The sequence below is a fragment of the Achroia grisella genome, unplaced genomic scaffold (genome assembly GCF_030625045.1).
Source record: "Achroia grisella isolate CSIRO2021 unplaced genomic scaffold, CSIRO_AGI_Agris_v1 utg1920, whole genome shotgun sequence".
NCBI lineage: Eukaryota > Metazoa > Arthropoda > Insecta > Lepidoptera > Pyralidae > Achroia > Achroia grisella.
In genome coordinates this window covers 1,167,277-1,183,847 of record NW_026712695.1, presented here as the reverse complement: position 1 = coordinate 1,183,847, position 16,571 = coordinate 1,167,277, and the positions used below count along the sequence as shown (strand labels likewise).

Here is a 16,571-nt window from a genome sequence, read left to right as displayed (position 1 = left end):
TTTCAAGATTGTACAAGTGGTGCTTAGAAGTACTGGATAAGTTAAACCAGCCGTTGCGATTTCGAAGGACAATGCCATCTCACTCATCCTTCAACCAAAACAGATTAGCTTGTTAATATCCAAGATTTTTACCATTACTATCGTAATAAATGCTAATGCAGTGCAAAAAAAAATCAATAGACAAATTGACTCTTTGTTTATGATGTTGATTAAAAATAGGATTTACGTAGAGATTGCAGACAGTGAATCATTCAGAATTTGGCACAGAAAAACCGCAATTACGTATAAACCTACAAGATATAAAATTTTACAATTTTTATATAACAGGAATTGCAAGCATACTGATGACCCGATGTAAATTGATATTCACAAACAGCTTGATGGTTAATAAAATGTGCGAACCTATGCTTACCTAATAGATCGAAAAACAATCTGCTTGAAAACAGAAGTACCACTGCAGATAGCAAATCTTGATTACGATATATGTATATACATGCAATTGTAATATGTAAAGAAGTTTATAACTAGGTTGTAATGGTAGAAATATAAAACAGAAATCGTCAGTAGTGTGAATATTATCAAAACATTATTGTACTTGAAAATTACACGAAACAATTGAGGTCGCTGTTATGAGTTTAACAGGTTGTGTGCTAACAATAAGTGTGTCAGCGAATCAGCGAACATTCGAATGGCTTGAGGGCCAACAAACAATGTTTAGAAATTACTCGAAGAATTAGAGCATTTAAATAACACAACTACAAATTGTTTTTTTTAATGCCATATAAAACATTTTCAACATCCTGAACTCTCTACTCTAAAATAAAAAAGGTTTATTAAATCTATATGACCAGTTGTCTGTTCTGTAGTAATGCGATGTTTTTAAAGACAAGAGAGTCTAACACACACTGAGCTTACACATGGTTATTATATGTCAGTACAATAGTACTATACATTTAATGCCACCTTCAACTAATTGTTATAGTAAGGCAAATAGATGCATAGGACAAATTTCTCAATGGAATAAAAGATATTTACTTAATATCTTATTAGCCTTCTTTCTGCCAAGCAGTATATATGTATATGGGCCTTTCTCCACTAACAGGAAAATCATGGTCCAAGCATTTTTTTTTTACTATATTATATAGTTTTATTTATTAAAACACATAATATATATGTTATTTAAAGAGCCAAGCTTAGTCAATATTTAGAATCATAATTATTTCATAAAATTGGTCTGAAAGTCACTAAAAACAGTCCTCTGTTATGCCCTAATTCCGGACCGAGTATGATTCGGTTCGGTTTTTATTACTTGTATTTAAAAATGTAAAATCTTATAAGTCTATGAACATAAAGAATATTGAATGCAGGTGAACAAAAAACAATTATAATTTTAGAGATTTTTTTTACTAAAAACTAGTGTTCGAATTTTGTCCGATACATTTGTGAACAGTCCACTGTCACAATTTGAATATCGCGCCACAAAAATATTAAACACTATTATGGGTATATTTCGCGTGAAATGGAACGTTAACAGTGTGAAGTTTACTCGGTCGTCATGCTGAACAAGTCTCCAAGATTTTGCGCAGTGACAACTTCGCGTCTGTGTGGGAGCCACGTCTCTGTAATGTTGAGTGAACATTCCTCTGGTAAGTCTATTTTACAGTGTTTTATGTCTTATAATTATATTTATTTAACAAAAAAATTGCTCAGAGTGATAATTTAGACCTGTTTCTGTGTTGTGAAGTAATATTTAAACTGATACGTGGTATGACATTTTTACAAAAATAACAGTCCTCTGTACAACAGTCCTCTGGAAATTTATAATACAGAGGACTGTTCAATGGGACAGAGGACTGTTTTATTTGACGTCCGTGTACTTTATTAATAATCTTTATAGTCTGCACTAACTACTGCTTGCCAATAGCGTCTTTCTTTCTTACATTGGCCTGTCCCGCTAATTCAGGTCTTTTTTTTCTATTATTATGGATTTTGGAATATAAAATAAAATACGTACCTAGTAACTAAACCATTACTGTTTTTTTATATATTGAAAGTATGTTTTATTGTTTAAGTATTGCCGCAATGTCACCACAGAAGAAACCTAAAACCAAAGAAGAAATAGAAGAGCAGAAACGAATTGCAGGAAGATTAAGATATCAACGGCTAAAAAATACCCCGGAAAAAGAGAGCAATTGAAGGAAAAAGTACGTGGAAACTACCAATGAAAGAAGGAAAAAGGTACAAGAAAGTCAGTTCATGATATGAGTCGACGTGAACACAAAGCTGTGACTAAAGAATAGAGAAAGCACTGTGCTATCTATCGCGCAAAAAAAGCTTTGAAAGAAATTACAAACAATTTTGTACGAGAAAATACCATATGATCACTCCGCGAAGTGATGCAAGTAATGCGAGAAAGCGTAATGCTAGAAAGAAACGTGACAAAATTATAAAGAATAAAGACAAAAAGTTAGAGTATTACAGAAAAAAATCCGAGAAATATAGGAAGAGATTAGAACGTTTGGAAAAAGCTAAGACAAAGGAAAATGTAGACACACCTAACACTAAACTTACCCAAATGCGTGATTCGCCAGAAGCTCGCACAGAAGCAGTCAAAAACTTGGCATTGGAGAGACCTGCAAGAGAACCGCTAATGCCGTCGTCACTACAGGAGGTGATATTGATAACTTGGAGATATTAGTATAGAGGCTATTCAACAAAGATGTTCCGCAATTACCTTGTTCACGATCGACGATAAAGCCATCCAAGAATTGACAGACGACATTCAAAATGAAACAGTTAATTTAAAAAACTTTAATGGCTCTATAAAAACACATCAAGTAAAGGCTGAAATATTAAGAAGTCCTCTGGAATTAGCTTCAAGTACCGCGAAACTCATAATGAAAAGTTTAAGTTGCACTTGTGAAGACGAGTGCCAGCATTTCAATTTAGGAGTGTTAGAGTACAAAAACAATACAGAGCTTAACGTAGATGATATTTACACAGACTCTGAAAGTGAAAACATGGACAACTCACAGGATTCCACAATGGAGACCCACAACGACGTTGTACTATACCTAGTTCAATCAACCAACAGAATTACACTATCACATCTTGATTGCATGATTGGTGATTACATCGTGGTTAAATTTCTAGTAAGAAACACTGAATATGCTGATACATAGACACGGAAGAAGGCGAACTAACAGTAACCTTCTTAAAAATTTGTGATGCTAAAGGACACATATTCAGAGGCGATGAAAACGAAAATTTCTATATGTGATACAGTATTCAATAAAGAAGAAAATTTATTTGATTGCAATTAATAATTAATATATATATATAAAAAACAGTACTCTGGGTGGCAAAACAGTCCTCTGCCGCATTTTTTTACAAAATTGCCTATAATTCGAAAAATAAGGGAAAATTACAATGGTTTCTTGTTCATATGCATTTATATTATAACTATCTATCGATTTAACATATTATATTTTTAATTTAGTTGAAAAATAGGTTGGGACAACTTTCAATAGACAAGTTTCTAGTTAGTAGAGGAAGGCCCATATCACTTATATTAAATCATTTATCCTAAGAACTATTGCTAGTTCGTTAGATCCACTTCATTGAGTCCAATGATATAACATTAAAGTGGTAGAGCAGGCAAAATAATATGGGATACCGCCTCCTTCCTGTCCTTCATCATTTGTTTTTCTTTCAAACAGCTAAATATATTAAATAAGTGAATGTTTTATGAAATATGACAACATAGAAAGGTCATTTAGTTTTAATTCACATATTTTTAACTAAAACAAATAATTTTAATACCTATATTTATTAACACTTATACTCTATTAATTGCAATGGAAATAGCCCTTAACATAACACCCCTTGACCTATACATACAGCAGGAAGCAGCTATAGCTGCCACAAGATTATACCATCTTGGTCTATGGGGCAAAAACCATTACAGTTCTCACACAACCATCTCTCGAATATGAACCCTTGATTGCCGCTCCGTGTGATAGAACTCAAGCATACCACTCATTCAACAGGAAATACCAAATACAATTGAAGGAGGAGGAAAGGGACCAATCTGCAGTAAATGAACTACGCATATACACAGATGGCTCCAAAACAGAACGGTTCAGGAGCTGGGGCACATTCCCTCGACCTCAACATGAACATATTTATACCGCTCGGCAAACACAGTTCGATCTTTCAGTGCGAATGTGTTGCCCTGACCGAGGCAGCAACAGCCGTGTACAGGTTAGGGGTCAACAATTTCAACATAAATTCATATCGGACAGTGCAGCCGTGCTTAAAGCACTACAGAACAGAAAATCCAACAACAAACTAATAATCGAGTGCCACATCGCCATGGAAAAAAATGCAACGCACAACGGAGTAATTATCCAGTGGATAAAGGGGCACAGTGGATCATATGGCAATGACGCCGCGGACGAACTAGCGAGAATAGGATCCGGCATGGTGGTTGCAGGCCCCCTCCCGCTTATGCCAATACCCTTCTCGCAACTTCGCACCTGGATTCGCCAGAGATCCACCGAAATACAAAACCAAAGATGGAATTGCAAACAATCTAAAGTGGCAATTCCAAAAACGAACCATCGGTTAACAACACGTCTACTTAATCTAGATAGACATAACCTCAAAATAATGATAGGGACAATAACGGGCCATTGTTCCTTAAACAAACACTTATACAAAATTGATGCTACAGACAGTCCCCTTTGTCGGGGCTGCTTTGAAGCTGAAGAAACGGCGGCTCACGTAATCCTGGAGTGCACGGCAGTGGCCCAACAACGAAAACAAATCCTCGGAACGGTGAGGTTTGTGAAGACACCATCTTCTGCGCTTTTGGGAGGAGCTTGGCTGGCTACTTTAGTAGTCTGGCTCTGCACGCACAACGGCCCGAATGAGAGGCTAATTGCGGAGACTGGAGCCCAACATACATTTTTTTACTCTATTAATTTTGTATTAATGCATTACTTCTGACTACCAGTAAAATAATAGGTAATTAGTATGAATACTCGATAGTGCAACAACCCTATTTAAAAATTGCAGTAAGCTGGCAGCGTAGGTAATGTCAAATTTGTCTCCAGAATTAAAAAACAAACTATAGTGTAACCAAAGAAAGAAGAGTGGAAGTTATGTTGTGAATGGGGATACAAGACAGACTGGTACTCAATGTTCAGAACATGAAAGAGATGAAGTTAGAAAAAACTTATATATTAATATTATAAAGAGTCAATTTTATTATATGGATAGTCAACTAATATATAATAGTCAACCATTACACCAATTTAAAAAATTTCATTGTTTGTAAGAAACATCAGGAACAAAAACACAGTCAGGTCTTGTATTAATATATATATATATATAAACAGGGATTTTTTCCCTATCTGACTTTTATTCCAATAAACCTAAACTAGAACAAGATTTTTCAATATCTTATTAATTTTACTCACTTTTGTAGACTTTGGTAAAACTGGCATCACTATCTGTCTGACTTACTCATGGCAAACATCCATCTCTCTCATCATTTTGCCGTAAAATTTAGAACCTAACAAGAGCTAGTGCAATTAAAAAAGAATTTAAACTGAGTAAAATGTTAGCACAAATCGGGTTACTTGAGGTTTTTTTTTACTCAGTTCTTTTAGTATGAAACTAACAAGTATCATACCATTTTACAATCCTGATTAAATGTGTGAACTTTTCATGGCACTTTATTACTATTTTTTTAAAGGAAGGCCTTTCAAAATCAAAAAATTTTGTAAATTTTAAATTCATGGTTTAAGAAATAGTCTTAAGTCTAGAAAGCTTGGGGCAATAGTGTTATTATTTTTACTGTGGTTCTAGAAATGTCATTTATAGTTACGGTTTCAAAGTATAAATGAACAAAAATTTTTAAAATTTTCTCAGATTACAATCAATTCTGTACCCCGTTGCGGGGTATTTCTTGACATTCAGTTCTGAGACACCCTGTATACAAACCCTACACAAAGTTATGAGCACCCAGACAACACCTAGGTAGACCACTAGTAAAATAAACTTGAAGAAGGCTATGTTAATGGATAAGCTGAAGATAAAATATACAGTGGGAATTATATAACAAATCAATATATAATAGCTTTATGTGATTAATTTACATTAAATATTACATAAAAATACAATGCTGTTTGTATCTAGCACAGTTTTTGACAAATGATAAAAAATCAGAAACACATGCACAAAAAATCCAGTAAGAATTATTCATTTAAGATTTTTTTGTTTATATCATGCTTTCAAGTAACTCTTCGCGCGTATATAAATACCAAATACACGTATCTTGAAAAACAAAAGATATAAATTAAAAACACCTTATTGGTTGATTAATAGTAAAACTACATATTGCTAAAAATACGGAACAATACTAGTCTAATAGTTAGTATTCAATAGAATTTTTAGATGACTGAGAACTAAAGAGTACTACGTTATTAAAATGAACAATGAATCACTGTTTTCTTACCTTAATTAGTATCAATTGTATATAATTATTCCATGTTAATGTTGAACACTGAAAACATTTTGAGATTCATAAGTTATTTATTTCATACAGGCTACAAGTCCTAGATAACATAAGTTTTACAAAAAACATAAGACATTTAAATTAATGATACTACGTATATTGAATTGTTGATGACAGCACATAATACACTAATATACAGATGAGAAAGAAAAATACGAAGTCGTAAACGTATAATATAGGCTACTTAGCACAGAACCAAAGAATATACTACACACAGAACACTAATATCCTAAACTAGTTTGTGCGTAAGTATAATTAATTGATATTTTTGTCACTGTCTGACTGCCTACCACAGATTAGACAAATTTTCCTAATAGAGAGATCAATCAATAACGATGTATTTATATCGATTTAAAGTATTCGATAAAATCTACCTATAACAATGAAAAAAAGACCATTTAAAGAAACAAATCTATAGGATACATCAAGTTCACAGATATTTCGCTGTTTAGTTCTATATAAAATTATTTAAAATCAGATAGGATTGGATATTTAACGACTTAAAAAGATCATTCCAAACAAAACGAAATAGGATTTAAGATAAAACTAGATATACTTTAACCCAAATATAATTTCATTTGAGTCGCAAATTAACATTTTACCAGATTTTTTAGTAGTTATACGTATGGTGACTTTACTTTTTATATCGAATAACTTCGTTTTGTATTTGATTCTTAGAGAAATTCCGAGCATAGGTCTTTCCAAAGCTCATTGAGCGACTTTACCGACTTTACGCTACCAGAAAGCCTTCACGATTGCACGCGCTGGCTTCCCTGCGATAAATCTCGTACGCTCCTGATAGTGTGTGAACGTGACGTGTAATTGCAACTATTATGTATATATGTAGACTTGTGTTCTGTGCTGAAAAAATGAAAATATAGTTATTGAAACATTACTGGTTCTTTTATTTTCTTAAATATTTTTATTTTTCTTCTTTTCTTTCCATTTGTAAAAATATTTAAACAGCAGTAATAAATCGATTGTTTAAGCTTTATTAATTGCTTTTTCACATCCCTAATTGCTTTTTTTATGATGTCGATTATTGGTTTATTATAATTGATAAACCACCACTTGAATATCGGAACTAGGTCGACCAACTTTTTATTAGAGCGGCTTGAATTGGATTTACTTTTTTTACACAACAAATATAAAAATAATTGATTTATTTGAATATTAAAATAATATTTTTCATTAGCTCATCATTTTTTACATCCCTAGATCTCAGAATCTTTTGGAGTCTCTATATAGTTCATCATGCTTTAATTCAAATAATCTGTCAATTTCGGATCAGTTTGTCTCATATTTCTAGATAATCTGTGTTCAGAGAAAGTCTGTTTCCTAAAATTGTTATCTTATCTTTTTATTTTTTTCTGTATAATCAGAATAAAATAATACCTATTTTATGAAATTAAATGTGATATTTCGACTTTTGATTAGTACCTAATGGTGTCGACTATACAGTAAATGTACCTGGCGGAACACATTAGAAACATATAAACTTTACTTATTTTAAAATAATGGATTCTTCATCTATTGTAAGTTTCAATAATGATACAACATTTCAGTCTACTCTCAAAGGCGATTTCAATAACATTAGCGTTCATGAACTTGCCTTACATGCAATGCGAGACCGTTGTTTACTACTGCAGAAGAGAATTGCTACTTTAGAAAGCGACAATATGCGTTTAAAGTTAGATATCACTAAGGCCACAGAATGTACGCCTTATATTCCGTTGCAAGAAGATGAAAAGTTTATGTTACACCAGAAAATTGCCGAACTAAATAAACAAAAGTCACAGCTCATGCACCACGTATTCATGGTATCATACGAAAATAAAAACTTATGGAATAAAATATCGACAATAAAAGGACCCGATAAAACACCCGGAAAGGAATACAATAAGCAGCCTTTGGTACGCACCAATACATATATTCATAGTACTCCAAAAACCAGTGCAAATTATCAAGAAAAATATTCAGAATCCAGCCTAGAGGAGATATCCTTAAAGTTAATCAACAGCTATATTCAAGAGAAATCACAACTAGTAGAGCAATATGAGCAAATGACACAGTTGCAAGACTTGGATGACAAATTACTGAATGTTGATTCTATAGGTTTCACATATATTGAGGAACCAGCATTGGACTCGCTTAAAGAAATTCATATTCACACAGAAAAATTACAGAATTTAAAAAAAGAGCTTGTTCAACAAGAAGCTGATCTGAAATTTGTAGTTTCCAAAATTGAAACAGTTTTTAAAGGTGAGTATTTTTTTTACAAAGAGTGATAAAAATGACTATTTATTATGTCATTAAGTTATAAAGTGTGTCTTGATGATAGGATTAGTACTGTTAAATATACCACTGATAGATGTATAGAGAACAGTGTAAATAATTGGATTGCCCTTCTTAATCCTAAGTATTAAACCTGACTGGACTACTATATACTAGATAGATTTTTTCAACTATATATTTGAGCTCACTGTACCATGGGAAACAAATATACCTAAAGTCCATGCAATAAAAACATAAATGAACTAACTAACAAGCACATATAAATTAAAATGGCAACATTGTTAATTGTTTTGAGTTAATTGTGGTTAAAGTGGGAGTGAGACATATACTAGAGAAATTTCTCTATATTCTTCTAAACTGGCCTGTCTAGAATTGCAGTAAATTCTTTACTAGAATGTTTATCTAAATCTGCACTAGGAGGCTCTTACGAGATTAGGCTGGGTAAAGAGAGAAACACATATGATGGTAAGTGATGACATATGCGAGCCCCTATATCCGGCGCGCAAGTCCCAAACTGCACAGTTTCTCTCTGCCATTCAACTAATACATGTAATAAGGTATCTTAAGGATGTCTGTAAGAGATGGTATTTAAGTAGTTAGTAGATAATGATTTTTTGTTTTGCAAAAAGTTTAATTTTTATTTTTCACTAGCTGCAGCATGACTTCTTCTGTATGGAATTTAACTTTATTTTTCCAAAATAAAAGTAGCCTAAGTTACTCCTTATTATATATGCTACTTGCCAATAAAAATCCCATCAAAATCGGTCCAGCCATTTCAGAGATTAGCCGTAACAAACAGACAGACTAAAATTGTAAAAAATGTTGTTTTGGTGTATGTACCATATATATATTTATATGCATGTTTACTACAACTGTTATTTTAGTATTACAAACAGACATTCAATTTTATTTGTATATATAGATGATTTGATAGATTAGATTTGAGAAATTGTAAATTATTATTGGCCTGTTTCAAAGTAAAAAAAATACAGCTCGTCCACTGATTCCTAATAATATGAACTGATTTATAATATTAGTCCAGATCAATTATATTAAGATTATGTTTTGTTTTAGATGGCTATAAATGTCAAACCTGTAAATTAACTAATACAAAAATGACCACTTCTGAAAATAAAGAGATAGAGACTAGTGACAGCTTAGCTAATTGGGCAACACCTGTGGAATCAACTAATTATAATAATTATACTGAATTGAATTCATCTGCATTCAAGAAAAATGTCACTGAAAGTAACACTAGTGAAGTACCTGTTGATAAGGTCTGTCCTATGTGTGGACAAACATTCCATAAGAATGTAAGATTTACTGAATTTCAGTCACATGTAGAAGGTCATTTTATAGGAGAAAATGAAGCAGATTCTGTGATAGACAATTTTGAGAATGTATCAACATCTTTTGGTATGTAATTTGAGGAAATACACAGTAATGATAGATCGATTCACATCAATCTTTATACTTTTTAATAATGTAAATTTGTACTTGCATATTACCATATTGTTACTCTATTTAATCAGGTGATAAATTGTAATATTTTTATTTAATATGTAAAGAAATATAATAGGTAAAGAAATATTTATTTTCATGATGATGTGCAGTGACTTTATATTATTCAGAATATATAGAAATTAGAAGTTATGAACTATAGTAAACGAGAAACTGAAGAGGAAATGCCACTACACATCCTATATGATTGTAGCCCACTCATGCATAAACGAAATTATCTCCTTTGGAAAGTTTACACTTTTTCCTGAGGAGATAAAAATCATCGCTCCTAAGAATATTCTTCAATTCTTTTCCCAGGTCCCTAGACCTGCGACAAGCGCACTTTGAAAAGGGCGAGCACAATAGATCTATGCAGTGCTACAGGTCCATGCACCTGCCAATAGCCCAAGCAACTCAATAAAAAAAATAAGCCACTCTCAGTCCCACCAACAGTTCAGTCAGTTTCAGCATCTCTGTCTATGCATTAATCATCTAAAAAGATGATGAATAAAAATTCATTTTTATTTTGTTTTTAATATATGTCAGTATCTACTCTCTTCGTTATTTCTGATGGTCGCGGCTTCGATACCAGACACGGTACAAACTTTCAATTGGTCTAGGTGTATTCTATATATGCATTTACACTAAAAAATGTATTTGTATCACATATGTTAAGCAGAGCTTGTGTACACAAGCTCTGTTTAACTTGTTATATCGAAAGCAGTGAAATCGTCAATCATAATTATTAAATTGGCAGTGATGTATGTAAGTAGAACTTACCATACTGTGTTGCTGTAATGTTGGTCTGGAGAGCAAATTAATTTTGCCTTCCAGAGGTAATCTGTGATACAAAACATGGAACACCATAATGCTCAGAAGCAGCAGTCGATGGTTGCTGCCTTTAGGCATCACACTATATAGGGTCCTTCAAGGAATTTGAAGTTGTATAAGTTAATAGTTGATGGTGCAATTTTTTTGTTTTGTCATTCACCAAATAGATAATCTGTATATATTTACTCATAGAATAAAGAAATGGTTTTTATCTCAGTTGTCTACACGGAGTCTAGTGGTTTAATACACCGTGTTACTTCTGATGGTCGTGGGTTCAATTGTTTTGTGTATTTACCACAAATTATTTCAATAAGATTTTACAATTTTTTTAATAAGTTTATTACAATGCAATTGAATGTATCGTTTTTCTGTGTGATTTATTAATTTTCAATACCTATGTTATACTTAATAATAATGCATTAAAATTGAATCCGTCGTAAGAACTAATAGATGTCACATGCATAAAGTTGTAAGACCCTAGTTATGTGAGTAATGAGAACCCGGCAGTTAAAATTTTTCCTTTGTTAAACAGAGAGAATAAATATTATTAACGGTTACAGGACGACATTTACCATTTTTATTATTTCTTTGTTATTACATTATTTATATTTTTAACTGGTTAGGTTGATTGACCTTTATTTGTCATAAAATTATTCGTGTTAAGATCCTATTTTTATTTATAAAATATAGACTATTTTTAAACACGGAAATAGCAAATAATGGTAATATCCACTTTTAAATTGTATCTCCAGATTTCAAAAGATTCCAAAACCATTTATTAGAAGTGACTTATAGTGGATATTTATTCACATTACATCTAGTATGGTGTTAGGCTAGTTGACATTATTATTAATGTTATAAATAAAGCCATGTAGGTAGAAACTCGTGAGTATAAATAAAACCTAAGTTTACTCAACATTAAAATTTATGTAATACTATTATCTATACTACATAGTAACTATACATATATTTTTAAAATTATGCCAGATCCGTTGGTTTCACAGCAGTGGAGGTAGAAGGTTGTTGAGTTGATTTCTGTAGTAGATTCTTGCTGAACCATTGGGGTCTTTCTTTTTTCATCTCTATTATCCTTTTTCCTTTCCAAAATTCATTGGGCTATAATACAAACAAATATATTTAGTTTAGTACATATTTTTTCAGTCTTGTATGATAAAAATACAGACTTGTAAATTTTGTATACCCAAAGTATAAGACACATGCTCCTTAGTAGCAACATGTCTGTCTACTATACCATGATATATAATGTGATACAACATTGTTTTATCAACTTGTTGTTTGTTTGCATATGTACTTTTTGATCTTGCAATATATTTATTCTTTTTAGTTATTAATATCTATCCATAGAGGTCTTTATTACTCCATTTTACTACAGGTGACTACCTAGTCTTACCTACCTAGGTAGGAGAGGTATTATAAATTTAATAAAGAGGGAAATAAACACATCGCAAACATAGGTCTGTGCATATCAAAGAATTGTAGATTCTGGTAAGTTGAAGAAAAAACACCACTACACATTCTATGTGGTTGTAATGAGATAAGGCAGTGTAATTACAGGATACAAAAAATGACTTCTTAGGAATGGCAATGCATAAATGGTGCATAAAGTATGTTATATGACAATGTGATGTCCATGGTGCTATTTATAAACATATTCAAAGCTGGTTAGAGTGCTGCCTGGTATCTAAAAAATAAAAACTTACAATATTTGTTCTAAACTACAGATGTTGTTCACATTTAGGTATATAGTCAACTAATTATTAAGAATCACTTGTTAATGAGATGACTATATGACTCTAATGTTTTAAAGTAGCACTTACTTGATCTGGCACTTTTTCTCCTTCATACAGCACTACAACATCTTTGTCAATAGCAGTGTTTGCTAATTTTTCTTGAATTCTTTCTTTAATTTCATTAGTTTCTATCTCAACTTTTTTATAACAATTTCCTGGTAACCATTCAAATTAAAATTTTTACAAATATAATTTATAATTTAGGTATACTTGTTTTAAATATACTAAAAATAGTGTTTTTACTTCTACTCAATACTTAACATTATATTTCACATCAATAAAACACATATCAATTGTCAAGGTTGTGGTGAATTCAATACTTGATACACCCACATCTCATTGGTTTTTTTTTAGATTCAAATAAAACCAATGAGATGTAGGTGTATCAAGTATTGAAAGAGCATGCAAAGAGCCTAGTGTCATTTCTCATATAATTTTTTAGATTGTTATAAATATCTCCTTCACTAGTCAGTCAGAAGTAGAAATATAAATTGACATTACTGTTGTTGGTGTCAGATATATTCAAACTCACAACCCTTTGGAACTCGAACCTCATGGTAAAAACTAATTGGACCACATGACTCTTGGTTGCACTTCAGAAAGTCACAGGATAGTGAAATTGAGTATGTTAGTTATCCATTACATTTCAATATACATGGCTTAATAAACATGATTTTACATTATTTGTTAAGATCCTATAAGGGACCTGGTGTGATAGATAATACTAGAAAGAAAATTTACCACATAGTCTTCCATTCTCATGATGATGACCACATTCAGAACAAACTTTAATGTTAGTTTTTGGCACTAACATTTTCCATATATATTCTGGTGAGCCATATTTCCTGTTCCATCTTTTTTCAACAGTTCTTCGGAATTTGGGAACAGCCAAAACAATACCATCTCCAGCAATATCTTTAATTGATATTTTTTTTATGGGTTCACATGTTCTTTCATTGATTCCAACTAAAGCTAATTCTGTAATATGAAATTATAATATATATGTATATAGGCATAACAATACACTTGTATTAAAAATATTAAGTAGCAATATAAAGTACAGACATTTCAATATATATTTTTTTTTCCTTTATTTGTTTCACAGTAATTTCAGAATAATGAAATTATTCTAATATATTGAATTATTAAAAATTATTATTGATCACATTTTAAAAATTTATGGGGACAAGGGGACTATTACTCATTTGCACTATTGCTAGTACTACCATATGAATTTGATAACTGATTCCATGACCATTCTGTCAGTGTACACTCTCTTTTTTCACCTCTTCAAATTTTGTTGGCCACAGCTGGCTTATGCATTTTCAGTGAACAATAAGGGGTGAGCGCAGATAGAACTACAAACCCGTGGAAGGACTTAAGTCCTTAAGAGCGGCTGGAAACCAACTCCTGCCTGACGAATACGAGTTTAGTGTGAGGCCGTTTATCTTGAACAGCAAATCGATCGTATGGGGGTTCTTAACACAGACAGGTTAACCATTCCATAATAAAGTAAAAGTACCGAAGATCAAAAATGTTAACAGTGTGTATTCTTGATGCACCCGTTCATACTTAAAGTAGAATTGCTAATTACTTAACGAACAACGATTTTTACCTTTTGGTGGCCCCCCGAACATGCTATGAAAAATAATGCGTTCAACATTTTTTAGTGCTTTTATAAAATTGTTAAAATGAATATTCATCATTTTATATTACTTTATTAAGCAACTCATAAAATTACTAAATATTTAAAAAAATAATTTTTATTAATGAGATATAAGAAAATGTATAAAGTACTGTCTACAACTATACAAGAAAAAAAAATTACAACAGCAGCAAGGCACAGATATACCGAACTGGGCACAGATAAGATATGTATGAGAAATAGTATTTAATATTTATATAGTAATGCACAAGTACGAGACTACATGCCCAAATCTCAAGTGAGCTCACTTTCAGACTGAATACAATATTATTATGCAGGATTTATTGAACGTTGTAAAAAGCAAGAAATTACATCACGTAAAGAATTTATTATAGACGAGAAAAAGAACATGATAGTAGGATCTCTAAATAAATAAGTACAAAAAGAAACATAAATGTAGTTAGGTATATTACATATTTGTAATTTAGGAAGATTATTAGACATGAGAGTTAATATGAATATTTGCTGTCTATGGTTTATTTTGTGCTGTGAACACACATTGAAAGATAGAGCGGGAAGGTAGCAACATTTTAAAATGGCGGTTGACAATCAGCTGTATGAAAGTGGGGAGGAAAAGGCGAACGTCTGTGTTTAATGTGTGTAATGTAGTTCATGTCCTCAAGCGTTATAACTATGGCGTGTTTAACTTCGAGTAGGCTCTGTGCTCGTGTTCAAGATAAGTTACTGTGTCAATTTGGACATAAAGTTCGAAGACAGACTGTATTTGTGAAACTCAAACCTCCTGGACCATCCCCGTTACGAATATTCGGAAAGACATGTCAGGTTAGATAGTATTTTTTTAATAGTTTTACTCGTTTTGAATGAAAAAATATTATGTTATCATAGAATTTACAATTGTCATGTTTATCCTAAACACACGTTATAATATTACGTTCAGTCTTGGGAAGGTCTTTTACATAACACCAAGCATGACAGTAACCTCATTCATGTCAGCTGATTAGGAAAATATGAATTTTACTGAATGAGACAAGCACAATTATGGTCTACATAAATTTGAATTATAAGGTAACACACAATTAGAGTCAAATTGGTAATATTTACTCCTAGTAATAAAAGTGAAATCTCTTCAGGTCGTAGCATAGACAGATAGTGGGTCGCTTCACGCGCCCCGCTGATTTATTGAGTTTGTTCAATGATTTTCACTGTAGTTGTGAAGGTACTCATAACTTTTACTTTCTATAAACAAGACACTGATGTCTTCAGTCAATACATATTATTATAGATCAAAATGTGCCAATCGTCCTATTTTTTATAAAGGAAGTATAACTTTGGGAATTTAATTAGTTATGATAAATCAGCTTATCTTTTTCGCGGTTTCTGCATAAATAAACAATTAGTAACTGAATTTCGTAGGTTAAGTATACAATATACCGACAAATGGTATATAGAAAGGCCTAGCAGATATTGACACCATATTTTAAAGATTACTTTAATAGATACGAGTTTACTTGCCCAATCTGATAGCCGGTCAAATGAGAAAATATTTTTTGTTTAAACTGTTTTTAAATCTTAAATACATATACTTTTTATATATACTTTATTTAGATATACGTATGTATATATCTGGCAATTTTTATTTCAATAAAGTTTTTATTTTCAAATAAATAGTATATATAGGTAGTTAGGTATTTCGGTGACGCGGCTTATTTCACTTAGGCTAGACTAGATCGTCACAATAACTATATCGTAATTGTCAATCAGATTATGATATGAACTTATTATAACTTATTGAACTATGAGTAGGTCTTGACTGCTTGAGAGCAGTGGACCTGAGAATGCAACTGGGCAACAGCATGCCCGTGCCGCGCATCGTGAGTCGCGTGCT

At 31.9% G+C, this 16,571-nt stretch overlaps 4 protein-coding genes across 5 annotated transcripts in view; 2 read left to right on the top strand and 2 right to left on the bottom strand.

Moving 5' to 3' along the window:
• Positions 1-6,837, bottom strand: part of LOC131841769 (protein draper) — a 46,237-nt gene extending 39,400 nt beyond the window's left edge. Inside the window, exon 1 of the mRNA XM_059190094.1 lies at positions 6,524-6,837. The gene's annotated coding sequence lies outside the window, so the exon portion shown is untranslated. The remainder of the gene's footprint in view (positions 1-6,523) is intronic.
• Positions 6,838-8,068: 1,231 nt separating this feature from the next.
• Positions 8,069-10,454, top strand: LOC131841788 (protein spindle-F). The gene is made up of 2 exons (XM_059190114.1): positions 8,069-8,845; positions 9,953-10,454. Exons 1-2 carry the CDS (start codon positions 8,101-8,103, stop codon positions 10,300-10,302), a joined length of 1,095 nt encoding a protein of 364 aa, XP_059046097.1. The 5' UTR covers positions 8,069-8,100; the 3' UTR covers positions 10,303-10,454.
• Positions 10,455-12,049: 1,595 nt separating this feature from the next.
• LOC131841781 (large ribosomal subunit protein bL32m) lies at positions 12,050-14,827 on the bottom strand. 2 transcript variants are annotated; one of them, XM_059190106.1, is made up of 4 exons: positions 14,636-14,827; positions 13,762-13,998; positions 13,048-13,175; positions 12,050-12,325 (listed from the first exon to the last, which is right to left on the bottom strand). In XM_059190106.1, the coding sequence occupies exons 1-4, from the start codon at positions 14,724-14,726 to the stop codon at positions 12,188-12,190; spliced, it is 594 nt and encodes a 197-aa protein (XP_059046089.1). In that variant the 5' UTR covers positions 14,727-14,827; the 3' UTR covers positions 12,050-12,187. The 2 variants fall into 2 exon arrangements, with proteins under 2 accessions (XP_059046089.1, XP_059046090.1); XM_059190107.1 differs by lacking the exon at positions 14,636-14,827 and adding an exon at positions 14,387-14,463 and having other exon boundaries at positions 12,059-12,325.
• Positions 14,828-15,279: 452 nt separating this feature from the next.
• LOC131841759 (all trans-polyprenyl-diphosphate synthase PDSS1) overlaps positions 15,280-16,571 on the top strand; it is a 52,357-nt gene continuing 51,065 nt past the window's right edge. The window contains exon 1 of the mRNA XM_059190081.1: positions 15,280-15,508. Coding sequence (XP_059046064.1) covers positions 15,338-15,508 — 171 coding nt within the window. The 5' untranslated portion in view covers positions 15,280-15,337. The remainder of the gene's footprint in view (positions 15,509-16,571) is intronic.

Bases quoted from the DNA above. Each gene is read 5' to 3' on its own strand.
- LOC131841788 (XM_059190114.1), top strand. From the start codon at position 8,101: ATGGATTCTTCATCTATTGTAAGTTTCAATAATGATACAACATTTCAG. The intron at 8,846-9,952 runs GTGAGTATTTTT...GTTTTGTTTTAG, and splicing joins AATTGAAACAGTTTTTAAAG to ATGGCTATAAATGTCAAACC.
- LOC131841781 (XM_059190106.1), bottom strand. From the start codon at position 14,726: ATGATGAATATTCATTTTAACAATTTTATAAAAGCACTAAAAAATGTT. The intron at 13,176-13,761 runs GTAAATTTTCTT...AATGGTTACCAG, and splicing joins TGAGAATGGAAGACTATGTG to GAAATTGTTATAAAAAAGTT. The intron at 12,326-13,047 runs GTAAGTGCTACT...TTTGTATTATAG, and splicing joins GAGAAAAAGTGCCAGATCAA to CCCAATGAATTTTGGAAAGG.